Source organism: Sprattus sprattus (assembly GCF_963457725.1).
Source record: "Sprattus sprattus genome assembly, chromosome: 10".
Classification (NCBI taxonomy): Eukaryota; Metazoa; Chordata; class Actinopteri; order Clupeiformes; family Clupeidae; genus Sprattus; species Sprattus sprattus.
Window position 1 is genome coordinate 28,472,322 of NC_137908.1, and position 19,071 is coordinate 28,491,392.

Sequence of the window (19,071 nt, forward strand, 5' to 3'; positions counted from 1 at the left end):
TATAACCATCAAACAGGACTGTTTGAGCATTTAATTGAGACAGGAGATCGGGAATTAATGGCAACGAACGAAAGTGACTTTCATTAAACACACTAAAAGTGATGTGTCCCATCACAGCTGCACGGCACTTCAAACACTGACCTTCTTTTTTATTCTTAATTTCTTTGCCCTTCACGTTAATGGTTCACAGAGGTGCTCAGAGCCAGCGTCTGTACATTAAACCTGCCAGACATTAAACTGTAGCCAGCATGAGGTCAATGGAACTGCTGTAAAATGGCAGACTGGAACTAAACTTCTGTGATTATTGATTAGACGATGGCTGCAGGGGGAATTTCATTGATTCATCTTTCCTGTGTGAAGCTCTGAACCTGGATGAGACAGGGAGACAGGAGCTCAGAACAACACCGGTTGGCTCTGCCGCGTTTCGTACCTCAGTAATAGCCTACACGATTCCCTGCACCTCAAAAACAAGCTGTAAATTGCTTCCATTAATGAGCAGCCTTTTATAATCAAGTGCCGGCATTGCTGTTGGTGAACTGGTTACTTGTGAATGGCAAAAGACGTAGCACAGCAGAACGTAAACTAAAATTAGTTTAAATTAAGTGAAACAACTGTGTTCTGGTTACTGAAAAGTGCTGTGAAGTGTGTCAACTGCATGGAAAATGGAAGTTTAACAGCAACAACAACAACAAGAAGTTCATGGCTGCAACTACAGGACTGCAAGTTCACAGCTCATTTACACTGATCACAGTGTTACGGATTTATTAATAAACCACAGAATGCAATTCAATACTTTTTATATTCACTGGCATGGCAATAAGTTGTCCCCTCTGGTGAGGACATCACATAAACTTGCTACATCTACTAAATTTGCCACACTGCAAACAGTGCTCTTTAGTGCTTGATATAAACTGAGGGTGGGCTTCAAACACAGGACATGGTGGTGTATGAAGTGAAGCAGGCTTTATAAAGTTGAACTTCTGAACCACCCATCTTGGCACACAGTGCCCCCCCCCCCCCCCCCCCCCCCGCCCCCCCAAGCCTCTCTCATCTTTGTCTTTCAATACCCTCTGAGAATACAGACAGGGGCAGACAGGTGTCATCGAGGCCCAATCTGTTTGCTCAGCAAACCAGCCTAGCGCTGACTCCAGCTGCTGTTGTGATTAAAAAGACATCGGCCCCAATATGAAATGCACGGCACTAAGGTTCATTTTTCCTTTTGTTCCGTCAGGGGGGCCCCCATTATCCCAATGGTGTGGAACAACAAAGCCAACTTCATGAGGGAGAACAAAGCCATTTTACTAAAAGTGAGAAAAGGACGTGGAATTAAAAATAAGCCTCAGGCTGTCCTTCAGACCCCCCTAATTTAATCATTCTTGGCTCTGTGGTAAGAAGCTAACATGCAAATACAGAGGCTTTCTCCCCCGGATTCCTGACGTTAGCATTGGCCCAAGCAACAAAAGCCCTTACATTGGAGTTTTCAGCGTTGCAAAGGTTCAGGACGTTTTTTAGAGGAAGAAACCCCTCCATAGCCATGGTTTCTTAATGATCTGTGACAATACATTCCCTTGGCAAAACCATGCAGCTGTTGTAGAAACACTTAGTGTCAAGTTGACAGTGAACCGTATTCCTGCATCAGAGGAGTTACATAACAAACTCACGGGCTCGGAAAGAACAGCAGATGAAATCATGCATCAAAAGGACTTCAGGTTATTTGAGTAATATAAAATAATTTCTTCCCTGCTCTAGTGTCTGTGTTTCTAATGGCTCCTGTGAGCATCATCCCCCACCACAAAAAATCCAACTACAAGCACAGCTGATAAATAATTCAATGTTCTTCAATTACAACAAAGTCTACGGAGCAGATCAAGCAAGGAACCTTTCTTTGGGAGTCTTTTAAAAAATGGATTTTGACAGGAGGAGGAATGACTAAGGGGCACTTTAAAAAATGCCATTTGACATGGTGGTTGTAGAGGGCCTGACAAGGCCATGGCGTGACATTTAAATGAAGCTTCCTGCATCTCCATCATTCATGAGTGGGGAAGACGTGGCGAACGCCGTCTCTCCTCGCATGAGCAAGAGAGCACTGGTGTAGCACACAACCCGCACCCACCCACCCACCCATTTCATTCAACAATACAGACACACTCTTACAGACCCTCCGCAAACCTCACAACTATTCAACAAGTCAACAAAAGTAGATCCAGAGCGTTTGACTCCGCTGGAAGAGAAAAGTTGTGGTGGGGCCCAAATTAGACTAAGCCCTTCACGTTTTTGACAACCTATCTTTCAAAAAAGGGGAAGCTACATGGTCTGATAAATCTGCATAGAATATGCTTAAAGAACATTTGAATGTTACATTTAAAAAAAAAAAAAAGAATGGTTTGTCAAGAGTCAGTACACTGTAGTCCATGAAGTGTCAATGTCCACTGTAGTCTATCAATTAAAAGTCAGTTACTGTGTTAGCCAGTAGCCTACACTGACGCCTATGGGACATAATATGAGCATATGGGCAAGGTTTAGGTTTGCAGCTCTCTGCAAAAAAACATTGAGATCCTGGTTAAGTCCTTGTCGTGTGTTTTAGTCATTTCTGCAACAACTGGACACCTGTATGGGGGATTACATGACAATATGGCTGACAATGCCATTATTCCGATTCAGTTTTCACATTACAGCCAAATTGTGAATTACCGTAAATCCTCAAATTGTGGCCGGGGCTTTTATTTACTTAGGCTGCTCAGCGCACCGTCCTTTATTTGAGGCAGGCTTGTATTAGGGGCAGGCCTTTATTTCTTACTTTTCTTCTGTTATATAATTGTATTACTTAAATCAAGTAATGGGCATAATTACAGTAGGCTAATATCATTCATTGCATACGCGTTCAACACTTCCTGCACATCGCGTAGCGCTTTATGTGCAGTGTCAACGTAACAATAAACATCGAAGTTATGGTCTCCACTGTCAGTCACGGAGGAAAAGATTTCCAAAGCTCTGTTTTTAATATTTTTTCTAGACACTCTATTATGCTTATCGCGGACTGAGAAAATCCATTCGGCGAGGCTGGTTTCCAAGTAACCAAGCCAACTTAAACGTTACAGATAAACAACAGTAGGCTACGATACGTGGTGCATTTAGGCTAAACAATAACAAATTGCCAGACGTGCCTTCATGCACATGTATTTATGAAATGCATTCAATTAAATTTTGATGTCTACTTTGTGCAGATGGACTGATGCTGGTAGGCTACAGTAAAATAGGCTACCGGTACCTTATTTTACCCCCGGCTTGTATTCGGGGCCCGGCCTTTATTTGTCCGTATCGAACACGCCCCCGGAAGATTTATTTTTTGCATGGGTGACATAGCTTCAGTACAGTGAGAACGTAAAACCTAAAAGTAAATTGATCAAGTTCAGTTGTCCCCAGTAAAGCCCCATTCCCAATAAAGCTTGTGAATGCCTTTGTTTTCTTGGTAAGTTCATTATTTTTAGACAAGATCTCATCTCCCCTGCTTCTGTTACCTGAAGGAGACAATACTGGGGCTTATCAGAGAAGCGTCGACAGAGCCAGAGTTGCCTCATTTTATTTCCTTCCAGGCCTACGAGGCACAGCAAGCTCGTTGTCCGCATCTGCCAGCTCGCTCTCATTATCAGGCTCACAGCTTTGTAAAGGGTTCAGTGGCGGGACACAAGGTATTAAAAACAGCCACACAAAGGCATATAAAATGAACTGCTCCACTCACCTAGCCTTATTGAAAATGTCCAGCCGTCCCACTTAATACGTCGGCAGTCTAAACGCAGCATTTATCTTCGTATTAAGTGCCAGACTATACCAGTCATTGAGATGCCTCCACAACGCTCTCCCTTTTTAGCGCTGGCCTCGTTGAGTACAGAAGGACAGGGTTTTTTTAGATACAAAAGCCTTGAGCCTGATTGTAATGAATTCACTGCCACTTTCGTGGCAAGGCTCGAAAAGAATAGAATGCACACACTTTCAAAGCCTGGTCTAAGAGGCTGTACGTCGATTTGACTCACAGTGTGAATGTCCATGTCAAGTTTCACCCCCAGGGCCTTGACTGTATGCGAAAAAAAACAAGTTTACTGAAGAGGATAACATGATGAGCATCACTGCATACCAATTAAAATGGTATGTCGATAAATACAACAAAAAAAGGACTTTCATTAAAAGATAATGAACACAACAAAACAACCCAGCAGTCTGGGAACAGACTGATAAAGACGAACAACAGGCACTGGGTCCAAAATACTTTGAAAGATGTCCACTATGCACACAAAAAAAGCCTAAGCAAGTCTGAGTGGATAATTAACAGCGTGAGGCCTTCAAAATGGGGAGAAAGATGTTAATGTGACCCGACAAGTACAGAAACATACTGCTCCGCAGATTCGCTCCTTTCTGTCAAGTGGAAACTCACCCTTAATAACACCCTAACTAAGTCCTCCCAATACCTGCAGAGTGGTTGGAGAGGGAGCTGACGACACATTTTAAACCAATCAGAGGAGACCCTACTGTCGCCAGAAGAAAAAGGAAGGTAGAGAGAAACAAAGAGAGAAAGGAAGAAGGACAGAGGGAGAGAGCGAGAGAGAAATCCCCTAAAATAGCAGATGCTGAGTGAGAAATGGGTCTGCTGGCGTCCCTTCTGGCACTGTCAGTTACCTTGGGGCACAGCAAAACAGAGGCAACATATGAAAAGCACTTTATTTTTGTCCGCCGACACCTACGGGGTACCAGAAGGTAAGTGTAGCTGGGACTGAAACCAGTGCAATTCTCCTCCATCATAAAGACATCAGCCATTTTTCTGCCCCTGGTGGCTTTTCTGTTATCAATTTTACAAGGGAAATTCATAAGTTTCACTCCATCGGACTTGCTACCAGTGTCCACATCTTATTCAGTGTTGCCATTTTTTATATAGCTGTAAAAGCTGCTTAATCTCAGTAGCAATCCATAAACACCAGTGTCATCTGTTTATGGTGGTATCCATTTTAGTCAGAGGAAAACGTGCCAATATACACAACTATTTGAAACATTACTCAACACCTCAGGGGGGGGGGGGGGGGGGGGAGTCTTTAAGGAGGTCAACCTCGTAATTCCTCAATGCTCCAGAGTAGTTTGCATTTGTAGGTTACTGGTTTATGGGAAGGGAATGCTTGGCCAGGGAGCACCTGGAGAAGAGGGATGGGGCAGGTCCCCGAAGACTGGAGGACACCACGTGTGGCAGATAGTAGCTGTCCCTCGGGACACTCATTCCACAGTAATTATCTTCATCAGTGCTCAGGAGAAAGTCTAAATAGTACAAGCTATGAATATACACACACACACACACACACACACACACACACACACACACACACACACACACACACACACAAACACACACACACACACACCTAGCGGGCTACTCAAAAAAGTACAGTCAGCTGAGCGAGAGAGAGAGAGAGAGAGAGAGAGAGAGAGAGAGAAACCCTCTGGCTGCTCTGGCTGCCCAGTTTATCACAGCCTGCCCTGCCATGACCTGAGAGACAGTGAGTGGTATCACCATTTACGGTTTGATCTGGCTCATTTGGTCTGTAGAATTTGAATCCACACGTATGTGTTTATGCGTTTGGCAGCACTGTACATAAGCAGCCATGCTTATAAAGCTACTTGAAATTGAATTAGAGAGAAAGAGAAAAATATAAGCTGAGGGAGAAAAGCCTGTCAAGGACAAAAAGCTTCCAGACATTCTGGCAATAGGAGAGAGCGACAGACAGTGAATGTTCTTTCGCAGTGAAATCATAAAACATAAAAAGCAATAACTCAGCCCCTGCTTGGAAGGAAATTAGAAATGGAGGAGTTGGCCTCCACAGGTATGCATGAGTGCGCACAAGACTCACTTGCTCTCTCTCTTTCTCTCGCGAACACTGTGCCAGTCTCGCATAGGACACAACAGGGAAACCTTCAACACTGATTACCGTACCATCGCTAAGGGCCAATCCCGCAAACAGCGCTCATTTCCAGGGCAGCCTTGTATCCGGGCAAACTGACCCGGGGGCAAAATGATGCATTCAGATTAGCGACAGGACAGACTGTGCGGGGGTATATGAAACGCCCTGTCTTGAACACACCATATTGAGTATCTGCTCTTGCATATGCAAAATGAAGTTCATCCTTAAAATATACAGCTGAATAATAAAAAAAAAAGATTCTGGTACGCTTAGGAGGCCATGGATGGCTCAAAACCAAAATGTTTTGCGCAAGACTCCTCTGCTCCTTGCAGACATGACATTTAGCTGTGGCAGGGAAATGACAGCAAAAAGAACGTCTTGGCATTTCATGTATCCATCTCTGAATTCATTAATTTTTTGACTACACACAATGCTTCGGCTACACCCAGCGTCACTGATTACTCAGCATTGTCAATGCTGTCACACTTCAAAAACTGAATCCTCATATTGTCCATTATCACTTGACACTTAAGAGTCAATTATCTGACTGAACTCGCACAACAAAGAAAAACCAGTTAACAAAGCCAAATGATCTTGAGCTACATGAAACTGAAGATGATTACAAGAAACGTGTGGGGGGAAGTAAGACATAAGCCATAATAATTACTGCTAGCATAAAAACATTTATCAGCTTTGCCTGTGGGGCATGACTCCAAATTGCATGAGGAGGAGTGCTTCTCTGCACATGAGGATCGTGCCAAGTCCCATCACACATGTACTGTGGTACAGTAGCTTTATCATACTGCACCATACTGCCTATTAATGTGGGTGAATAGTTTTTTAACCCATTGGCGCCGGATGCTGCGTAGCGCAGCATAGGCTTTCCTGCCGGTTGCTGCGTAGCGCAGCATAGGCTTTCCTGCCGGTTGCTGCGTAGCGCAGCATTTTGTACACGTGTTGTTTTCATGACGAATGCAGCGTATAACTCACTCTGGTTGGTTAAAATTACACATGGGATGGGTCTTAAGGCTTTGCTAAAGATCAGATGACCACCAAAATGAACTTTGGTTGGCTGAAAATCACGTCAATCAATCAGATAGCCACGCGATATTCTGTGCTTGTTTTCAGTGATACCATGCTGGCTAGCGAGAAGTAGCAGTGAAGAAGTAGCAGTGAACATGGAGTATTTTGATAGCGATGTCAGTGATTTCGACATAGATTTTGAAGGATTTGAGTCTGAGAGGGAGAAGGATAATAACTTTGTGTCAGAGGATCCATTAGATACGGCACAGGAGTGGGATTTTGTGGGCACGGAAGGAGAGGAGGAGGGATTCCAGGTGGACTGGACAACCGGCAATGATCTGGAGGTAATTATTTATGTTTTGTTTTCTTGTGCGATCTTCCGAGTTCTCTTCTCTTAGAAAACGGAATGGGCAGTAATGATAGTGGTGCTATAGCGATTACTAATGGTGATGATGGTTGATAATATATACATGCAATAATGTTAGTTATAGATACAATAATGGCATAATGAATAAATAGCATTTACATTTAGCAGACGTTTTTGTCCAAAGATTTTAGATAAGAAAAATAACGTGGAGAACTGTATAGCATAATACATCATAATGAATAGTAATACAATTATGAATAAATATAAATACTATAAATAACATTGATGGAACTGGAAATATACTATTCTGTTAGTGTAGCTTTATTGTGTATCCAACTTGAATGTGTACTCCCTGTCTGTGCCTCAAAGAGACCTGAACAATTGGCATATGAACACCTATTACCCTATAGACAGTCTAGTAGGCCATTGTCTTAGCACCAGCTGAGAGGGTGGGTCTCATAATAATACAATGATTGAATGCTTTGCCATACGTTTTTACAGATATCTCCATCTCCAGGATAACGTTGACCCCGCCATGGCTTCATGCTCCATGTGAACTGCGAGGCCAGCTCCACCCCAGGATGTCTCCATCACTCTCCTCTCCTCCCTCCCCATTTCTCTTTCCCCCTCCCTCCCCCTCTTCCCCTCCCTCATAATGTTTGCATACTTGAAAATTGTATTTATTGTATTTTATATCATTGATTTATATTGTTTTTGTGTGTTTGAGAGTTTTTTACAAATGTTATTGTTGTTTGTGTGCTCAGGGAGCAGGTTTTAATAAAACCTGCAGTTCTTACCTTCACAATGCTTCTTATTTCATGTTTCTAAGTGCTACAGAGGCTTAGATATTAAGGTTTTTGTAGACGTTGACAATTCTTACTGTTTTCTCAGAAAACCCTCAGGAAATGAGGTACTTTCTCATAGAATAGCATAGGATTTAACAGGCGTTTTTAGCAGGCGTTTTAGGCAGAAATGGGTTAATAAATAGTTTATTAGTGAAGTACCCTACAACATACACAGATTGCAAACAGATTCACATCAACACATCAACCTGGAGAAAGAAACAAGATGATATCCACCCATCTCAACTCAGGAATAAAACCATGAATAGTAATTTCATAAAACGTGTCATGGCCCAACGCTCACAGTGGGATGTGACTTTTTGCTTGCCAAGACAAGGGCAGTGGAAAGTTGAGGAAGCACTCGCATCCCATTCTGCACTGAGGGAGCAGATGGCAGAGGTGCTTCACCCATGGCCCAGACAAAGTTATAACACCACCCTCTCAATGCAGCAAAGTCAATCTACAGCGCCCTCACTTACATACGCCAGTCAGCAAATGACAGGCCTACGCTATGGCTTTAATTCCTTTCAGAATGCATTAACACCATGGAGAGATGCATAGTCTATAGGTATAAACCAGGAGGGTTGTTTGTAAGTGTTGTGTAAGGCTCAAGGTTGAGTGTTAAGCTTAAGAGAGGTGCTCTTGATTGTAGCGAGCACAGTGCTTAGCTCTCTTCTTTTGCAGTAAGTGGACCACAATGTCATAAGCTCCTTCCCACACACTGATGGAGAGGCGTCTACTAATTCTTAGGGATTTATTGGGGTAATAAGTGCTCCATTTGAAGAGAAGGTCAAAGCCTGGCTCCCCACACTCAGCCAACCAATAAACAGTCTCGACAAGACTGCTCGACTGAGCCAGAGTGTGGCTAACGAAGTGTGTGTCATTGCCAATGCTGTTATTAATCTAATCTGTCACTCACAAAGTAGATCTAAAAAAATCGAAGCAGAGTGACTACCGCAAGAAAAAAAATGTGTCATGCGGTTTAATGACTCCCTTAACTTGTTAGAAAGGCATGCCTTCACATGTTATTGGAATTATGGAAAATACTAGTTAGAGGTCTGTGAGGGATGGATTTTTCAGCTCTCCTGTATAGATCCTGTCCCGCTCCCACCAATCTATGTAATATTTTGTCCCGCTCAGGCCTGTAAAATCTCGCAGGTGGACATTTACACATGATGGATTTTTCAGATTTTTCAGCTCATGCTCACTCTCATAAATTTGTGCTGTGCATAAAAAAACACCAATCCTGTTAATGTAAAGCATGGGTTATTTTTTGCTGCTCTCCTGCAAATATTAATAACATTTCTACAATTCTGTAGTTTAAGAACAAAAAATATACTTTTTATGTAATTTTATACACTTTTGCGGGACTCCTGTGAGTCATGTCTTTCTCCCGCTCATGCACACTTCAGTTTCTTCCCACCCCCATCCGCACCCGCACTCCGCATTCCAAATTAGTCCCACGCTGGACATACGGTACTCCTGCAGAAGTGCAGGCCTCTGAAAGAGTTTCCCATTTGGAAGTTGCACATGAACGTCCCCTCAAGTAGTCATTTTGAGTGTGAACATACAAACTTGGGCTGTATCACAGTATTACGGTCTACCGGGGTATTTAGAAGTATTTTTACCGTCCTCAACAGTTTGATCCAACGTCTATGGCACTATGGGTTACAAGCGTGACTTTTCTATCCTTAGGAACTGTTGCCACTTGTAAACAAACTAACATTACCCATCTTAGCAAGTACTTAGCTAGCAAGCAACATCCATAACTAATCCATTTATGTCGGGGCTCTAATCCATCCTCAAAGTGTCCAGTGTAGCTAGGCTATGGCTTCTGTGGGATTTTATCTTCTTTTCCCCATACACCCAGCCACGCCCCTTGTTCAAAGATGCGTTAACCAATGGATCTATGCAAAACACGGATTTCTAGCCCATCCCATCAAACTCCTCCCCTTCCACACCAAAACAGAGACAGTTAATTAACACTGAAAAATACTGACATAGAAAAAGAGACCTGCAGCGTATGAAAAAATGCTGCAGTGTAAAAGGCTGACCTGAAGAACCAAAGAAAAGTCAAACTCTAAACTCTGCTTTAGCTTCATACTGTAGTGCCACCAGTTGTTTTTGTGCCTTTGCATTTGCAACTCCTACTAGCGTCAACATCTGCACCTCGTACAAACGGAAAATCAACATCTGCTACACAAATGACATGGTTGCTGTGTATTTGTAGGATTTGTGAGTAAGGAAAAAAGTATGGAAATGGCCTCCCTAATGTATAGTACTTCATGCTAATATGAGGTGGCTATAATCATTAGCCTGTCTCAGAGGTTGAAATAAAGCATCTCCATTAAAACGGCAGCGAGAGGAAAACTCAATATGTCAATAGAGCATCGACTCCTAAGAGTCCTTGTGAGGTAGAGGATAAAAAAGCTTATGCCTCTCCACCCTAGGGAAAAACCTTTTTCATATTCAAGAGAGGTTATTTACAAATCTGTATTGACCTGCTAAAGTCTTTCTTTGGGAATCGGAAGTGGGGGCTTACGGATGTTCAATAGGGAGCTTTTCCAAGGAAGAGGTTTGAAGTGATGAAACCTCTCAAGGACTTCCCAGAGGTTTGAAGAAAGCACATTAGCAGTATGGAGACTCTAGTATTATGTCACTAGACCGCCAACTTGGGTCTTAGACCTACTCACGGAACTCTTCAGCTGTGATTTTCCTCAAAGTTCTTTTTTGAGTTCAGTTTTCTTGTCCTTCCAAAGGTTACCATAAGTACACAAGAGGGCTCTTGGCTGTTGCACTGCTTGGTTATAGTATCTATGGTTATAGTATCTGTAGTCTCTGGAACAGCAGTTCAATTAATTTGTTGTCCACTTTTGTGTCACTTTTGTCAAATCCCACCTCAAAGTCTTTTTTGCATTTTATTGCCATTTATCTTACTTTTATTACTACCTTACTTTGACTTACCTTTTTGTCCACCTCCACATTCTACCATTTTTATTTATTATCTTGCTCTGGTCTCCTTTTTACATTCAAATTTACCATTTGCATTTTAACATTATTATTTGACATTCCAATCATTGAGAAACCATTCTTAAAAAGTCGCTCACGAGCAAGCACTAAAGAAGTTAAGCATTAGGGCAAAAATGAAGTCTGCATACTTTTGTTTAACTTTTTTAAGACTTTCACTAATTCTAATGATCAGCTGCATCAGCACACATGCGTGCGCACACAAACACACAATCTTTGAAAAAACGATATAATCAGCGAAACTTTTCATTCTGCATAGCTGTGGTCCACAGAACGTGGCTCCTACTATTTTGTATTTGACAAGTTATTACGGATTAGAATGGCTCTTAAAGAAAATCTGTCAAGTGGCCTGGATCAATTCTATACAGTAGCAGTTTAATGCATCTCTGGGGATAGAATCCTCATTACCAGCATCTCAGCTAAGCCCTGAACCTTTGAAACAGCTCTCATTAATTAGCAACTCTGAATGGCCTCCAAGTTAATTAACAGGAATGATCCTTACCAGACATTTTTCTTCGAAAATTAAAGAAATTAATGTATTTTCATGTGGGTGATTGTGCATAATTGATTGGTTCAGTCCTCATGTGTGTGTAATCTGAAAAGGTGCAATTCCTATTTCACAACTTTGTTTTACTGCGAGTGCCAGTTAATCATCTATCTGTTTATAATGATTTACAGATTTAATAACATCAAAACATACAAATGCAGGATTCCATAATTTTATAGCAAATATTTATCTGTTACCCTGGAGTCTTTCTTCTTGAAATATGACTAAAATGGTCTCATTGAGACAGAGCCAGAGAGGCAACACTATTAAAGGCGTAACTGTTTGAAATGCTTAAAACATCTTTCAACCAAAACATGCAGAAAGTTTGAATTTGGTACATGGAATCTCTACAACTAGCAACTAGCAGGATGACATCACTAGGGAGCGAAAAAATCATGATGTCCCTGCCAATTAGCTCCTACATTTCCCTCTTCATTGCAAAGCACAGTAGAGCTCTTCCCACATCGTCTGCTACAATTTACTCTCCTTCAACACTCTGATAAATGTTTGTCCTTGGTTCACAAGTAACAAGGTCATATAATATTAATGCAACATCTCTACTGGTACAACAGGCAGGCAAAAGATGTGCAGGTACTGCAGGATTTAGATCACTGCGATCTGCCTCATTGAGAAGTCAGAGCTTGGCCTAATCTAACAGCGCCAGGGAGGGTCTCAAAGCAAAGCAGCTCTCCTCGGATTACTATTTGAGCAATTAGCATACTTAACGAGGAACATCATTAGGAGACGATTTTGTGGGATTCAAATGGGATTGATGAGTGACAAGGAGGTGCTAAGGCCCAGAAATAAACCAAACCCTGCTCAAGGAAGCACATGGGGAAGAGAATCCAATCCTTACAGATGTTGTATAATATCTGGCCATGTAAAGGCTCTTGTAGGCTCAAGCACCGATACACAGATGACGAGCTGTGACCTGACTGCTATTGCTGTTTTCCCATCCGTTGTGACTCGAAACGGAGGCGGCACACAAGCAATTACACTTCACAGAATGTAAAGGCATACTGTTTCTGTCAAGTGACAAAAATAGACTTGGAGTGTGAAAACTATGCTTTGTACACGCATGGCTAATGCTGCACAGCTGTCCGAGCAGGCCTGCTGGAAAAAAACAACTGCACTATACTGAGTAACATAGGAGCTGGAAAGCTGTAGAGCAGCTGTTGCTTCCATGGATCACCCAGTGGAAGATGTGCCTAATCGAGTTTACTTACCACATTCCTTTTCTCACTGTTTAATTGTGCTGAGATGACCTTGACAGAGCATCTTCAGAGTGTGCCTAAACATCGCTCTCATCACCCTGGAAAACATACTTTCTAATGCCAGAGTCCCTGTAGGGTTAGTTGCACTGCACTGGAGCCTGCCAAAATATTCGGAATGATCGCGGGCCTTCTAAATTATTGAAAAATTCTAAACACCTCTTATGAGCAACAGAAATGGCTATTAACCTTGGCGAAATGATATTCAAATCCAGTTACAGCAAACTTGGTCTACTGTATCCCTTGCGGGTAGGAAATGTAAATGTGTTCATGCAGTAGACAGATGGGGAAGCCGACCGCCGTTTGAAGTTCCAGGCACCAGAGGAGTCACCCCCCTCTCCCCCCACGTCCGCCCCAGCCCCCCGCACAAGCCCCCACTAAAATATTCAAGACGGAGATTCATTCGGTCGACTCCACTGTTTCAACCAACCACCAACTGCTGCAGCAATATGAGGTGAAGGCTGCTTTGACACTTTCAAACTTTGCAAGTGATTTCCAAATGCAGCGCAGTGCAGCACTCCTATTAGCAGAGAGTAGGAAGGGGATAAAAGAAGCGCATAACCTGAGGATTATCTGACACTCCAGACTTGCAGTCCAGAGGGTTTGATTTATCAGCTTCCCTTCCTCCGAACCATCTTTCCTCAAAAAAAAAAAAAAAAAATGTTGTAATCTCTTTTGCATTGTTATTGACAACCCGTCTCAAATTGAATTCCTTGTGGAATGGGCTGTCATAGCCCAATGGGCTGGATCATAGTGATAGCTAGCTGTCAGTCATGCAGCATGAACTGCTGGCCAAGGGACTGAATGTTGTTAGATCATTACTCTTATCTTGTCAGCAAGACCAGAGGAAAAAAACTTGTACTCCAGCCAAAAAACAGATGGGACCTGGCTAAAGTGGACATGCCGGGACTAACAGCACAGACGTGGCTGAGAGCGATCTTCATGATCATTGTTTTGGGGAGAAATGTCCAAGCCTCACTGAAGTGATGCTCAACATCCGCTTCTTAGCCAGGCTAAAATTGCTAATTTCATACCTTTGGTATTTCCCCTTAACGGTTAAAACGGACAAGTCTTTTCAGAATACACACTTAATCACAACTCATCTGAGGTAAGGTAGCATATGAATTTAAGCAAGTGTTGGCAAACACTTTTCAATAAAGACGTGCACTCTAATATGACTTGGCACTGTGTACTTTCTCATTATCTAAAGCCTTCTTCCAGACAGATGAGGTTGGTCCCCTGTTACCACAGCCATGTCTCATTATACCAACAAGATGAAAATATATGCTGACTAAGCAGTACAGAATACAAAACTAGACTGGATCTTCCTGTTGTTTAAGTCTGTGTATTTGGCCTGAGAGGAGGGAGGGAGAAACATGAGGTGGTCTTGGCAGAAGATTTCTAAAGCACTGCAAGTAAGAGGAAAAGAGCAAGACTCGACATACATATCAGGCAGCTTCTGAATGTTTCATTTCAACTTAACCATCCTGTATGACCTGCTAAGAAGAGCCAAAGAAGAAACACACTTGTACTCTGAGTCTATACAACTCATGAATAGCCGCAACAACTAGCCTCATCGCCCCTCCATACACAAATACACCAGAACCAGGATGGCAAGAACTTCACACTCTTTATTAAACATTGACACTTGCAGATTCATTTATAAATGATCTGTGAAGTCAGAACCAGAACCAAAAGCTCTGGGAAAAGAAGCATCAACTGCAGCTGGATCTCAACTGCAATGCTGCACTGAGTTCCCCTTCAGAGAGCAGTGAACGCATCATGGAAGGATGGACATCAAGCAAAGACTATTCCGGTCCTCAGAAGATCCCCTGTACAGTGTTTACAGTAGACAGCTCACTGTCACTGTCTTCTCTGCCAAAATGACAGCTTAAACCTAATTATGCAGACATAAACAGGGGTTTAACAGGGGTGACCTTACTCTTTCACATAAATGCCTCCTTGGCATGACACAGCCTCAGGATTCAAACAAATACCTTCAGTTTTACATAGCCTTGAAGAATTTGTAAGATGTGTACCATATCAAGAGTTTGAATTCCCTTAGTTTGAAATACATTGTAAGGCCACCTTTATCATCAATGATGGCTTGCAGGGGGAAGCTGTGGCGCAAGCAGTAGCCCTGTACCATGGATGGGCCTGAACGCCCACGGGGACCAGGGTTCGAGTCTGACTCATGGTCATTTCCAGATCCCACTCCCAATCTCTCTCCAGCTCGCCTCCTGTCTCTCTTCACTGTCCTATCCAATTAAAGGCAAAAAGCCCAAAGATAAATCTTTAAAAAGTATGGCTTGCAGACTTTTGTGATAGTGGTGAATGAGGCCCTTTATTCTGTCAAGTGGTAAAGCTGCCCCTTCTTCTTGGCAAAAAGCCTCCATGTCCCTGAGTTCTTGGGATGTATTACATGAACTGCATGTTTGAGATCTCTCCAAAGTGGCTCAATGACACAGAGACTGTGGTGGCCATTCCAGAACCGTGACCTTTTTTTGTGCTTTAGCCACTGAAGGGTTGACCTAGCTTTGTGTTTTGGATCATTGTCATGTTAAAAAAGTCCAAGTGCATCCCATGCACAGCTTCCAGGCTGATGAATGCAAATTGCCCTTAAACAATTTGCCCTTAAACAATTTGCATTACCATCAATTTTGACTAAATGACCTGTGGCGCTGTAGTTTACAGATCCACGAAACATCAGAATTCCACCTCCATAAGCCTTGTTGACTCCTCTCCAAACACAGCATTTATTTATTATGACCATAAAGTTCAATTTTAATATCATCACTCCAAATTACTTTGTTCCAGATGTTTTGAAGCTCGTTTAGGTGCTGTTTGGCATACCGTAAGTGGGCTGTTGTGGTGTTGGCACAGTAACGGCTTTTTTTGTGGCAACTCAACTATGTAGCCCATTATTGTGTATCTTGTAACTGAACACAGCACTTGTTTTTAGAGAAGCCTGTATTTCAGAAGTTGCTTGTGGGTTTCTTTTTGCATCCAATTTTTTCCCCCTGGCAGTTAGGGCTTAAATCTGTTGGCCTACCTGACTAGCTTGGTATCAACAGAACACTTCATTTTACACTTCTTTATCAGAGTTTGAACACTGCTGATTGGCATTTTCATCTTTTTCTATATCTGCTTACTCTTTCTGATTTATAAAGTTCAACTGCCTTTTCTCGCAGTTCCGTTGACAGTTATTTGCTTTCCCCATGACTCAGTATCCAGCAAAGTCAGTGAAGCCCTGGATGAAATGTTTAGGGGTCTCACCTAAGGAACTCAATGACTATCTATATAAAGGCACTAATTACAATCAATAGTGTAATTTAAAAAAAAATGCTTCACCTGACCACTATCCCCAAATACAAGAAAAGTTTTCTACAATAAACATTACCAATATTTTACAAATTGAATGAGCACAACTGAGTAAGTTTACTGTAGCCAGTAGATGGACAATTAGCTACCAATCTAGTCTACCAATAATCATCAATTCAACAAAATCAAATATTTTACATGCACTGGTTTTTGATACATAAAATGACTTTGAGTGTCTGTGCCAAGATACATTGTTAATGATATGGTCAATTTATTTGACTTACAACATTAGCATCAGTCAAAGGTCTTGACACAGAATGCTGTGAGGTACTTTGTTGTTTAATGAACTCAATCAGAACCTACCCAGCAACTCACTAAATACTGCACACAGATACATCCAGTCATCATTTTCATATTTGTAGGCTACTGTCACTACAAAGTGTAGTGTATTTAAAAAAGCCATGTCCCTTCATGAAAAAACTGAAACAATTATTACTTTAACATGAAGAATTATGTTTTTACTCTCCAGTGTGCCTTCAAGAATTATGGCTTTAACATCTTACAAATCAAAAAAATAGAATGGACAAATGGCAGAACAGGACACACACAACTTGTTCTATGTTCTAGAAACATCTGCAACACTGCGCTTTGACTAAATAGTGGTTCTTGCATGTCAATTTGAGTTTAAGTTTAGAATAGTTAACTAGATAACTAAATATCTGATTAGTCTGATGCAACCTCCTACCATTCTTTACCCATATACAGATCCTTAATCTCAGACTGTCAGACTAATAACCTAACCATAAATTGGTATCAAAGGGCAGACGTCTACTGGCAGTATGATGGCCATTGAAATTACCATTTATCACAAATCCACAGCACAATAAATACCATCTAACCTGTAGAATGCATTGGTGAGGAAGATGGAAAAAATTATTCTTAAAAATTATTCTCATCATCAACGATTTATAGAAGACTCTTAAATAAACACAGTAACATACTTGTTCTGAGCAACAAACCACACCAAAACTGATAATGTCACAATGTCTCTTATCAAGAGTACATTTCAAAGTCTGATAACACAGTTACCCTTTACACTGTTGCCAAAGGTTGACAGCCCAGTCACCAACTACAAGTCAACATAAATGTGTGTCAGCTCAGAGCAAAGGTTGTCCAGTCCAAAGATCTATGCAAAGTTAGGCAAAGCAAGCTAAAATCTAAGAACATCGGACATACAAAGAGGGTGGTCATTTAAAAATGATGCATCTGACACGTTTTACTGTCAATTTCACTCACGACTAAACCAATCAATGACAATGAACCTATCCATAAATCAATCAATCCCACGTTGTTCCTCACAGCAATTGTCATTCTTCATAGGAGTCTCTAACAACATTGCAGTAAAATACGATATTATCAGTGATGTTTTAATAATATCTTATCTGCCTCCACTTAATAGTTTAGAAAAGCTGCTGTGCAAGATTCGATGGACTCGTAGATCCACTTACTAAAAAAGATGAACCTGAGTACACCAGATTGAATAGTCATACTACACTATGTTCAGGAAATCGTGTCTTTGCGTTGATGTGAGCAGTTACAAGCTCCACATCTTGAATTGCATTATAAAACGCTCCAAACCACTCAAACTTTAGTTTGGCTAGTTAACTGTCACACTGTTGCTAGAAGAAGAGAGGGCAAGGACAGGTAAATCATGATGGAGTTTTGTGCTATAGCTTCAGTGTTGCCAGAAGTGTCGCTTGATTCTCTCAAGGTCATTTCCTTTCTCCTCATCGTCATTGGTCCTGCAGTTTATGGTTTATTATTTGACGCTGCTGATGTGACATTGACTGGTAACCTCGAGTTAAGGTTGCCTGTGTAACTTAGCAAACGCTGCCCAAGTTAGTTAGCTAAATAATAGCTCGGTTGCTAACGAACTACCCTGCAAGTATACGCACTGCAAAACATTCTTGCATTAGCTTTTTTATTTTCTTCCTATCGTGGAGGACGCTGATTTAGGTGATAGTATAACATAACTTCAATTTTCCAATGGGTCAAACTTTTAACATGAACCGATGAAGCAGCTGATAGCACAGCTTGCAATGGCATTCATTGAAGTGACACTCTGGGAAGACTAGGCAGACTTTCGAGTAGGAACCGCAGTTATAATGAGAATAGAAAGGAATTATGCATTACCTTGTTTTTGTTAAGAAACAAGCAACTGGCACTTGCTCCACGTAGACCTTTTGCAACAGCCTGACAAGCCATGGATGCCGCCATGATGAGCCGGAAGTGTGTACAGAAAAGGCACACGTGCGTACAATCCTGGAAAAATGTTAAACGCTGATAGGGGGGCTCACTGAAGAGGGCGTAACCTATGACGTCCATGTAGTGCTGGTTGGCTAAACTTTTTTTTATCAAGTAGACATACAGGCTGACATAGCTTTACAGTTCAAATTCTGATTCAAATACAGAACCTCAGGTTTCGATAACACAATGACGACAGAGCTAGGTATTATAATTGCAGTTGCAATTCGTGGTGACATTAGTGCGTATGTGTGTTTTCTTGTTACATCCTGCTTTGCAACACCGTATAACGGTCATGCCAATAAAGCTATTTCAATTTCAGGGGGAGAGAATCTAGGAGAGGAAACTAACCCCTCGTTGCTACTACGCAGGCAAGTAGCCTTCATAGCAACCGTGGACTATTTGTAAAAAAAAAAAAAAAAAAAAAACT

At 41.7% G+C, this 19,071-nt stretch overlaps 1 protein-coding gene across 1 annotated transcript in view; it reads right to left on the reverse strand.

Moving 5' to 3' along the window:
• suclg2 (succinate-CoA ligase GDP-forming subunit beta) overlaps positions 1-18,614 on the reverse strand; it is a gene marked incomplete at its 5' end in the record, with an annotated part of 96,856 nt that extends 78,242 nt beyond the window's left edge. The window contains one exon of the mRNA XM_080845440.1: positions 18,531-18,614. Coding sequence (XP_080701566.1) covers positions 18,531-18,614 — 84 coding nt within the window. The remainder of the gene's footprint in view (positions 1-18,530) is intronic.
• Positions 18,615-19,071: the final 457 nt, after the last annotated feature.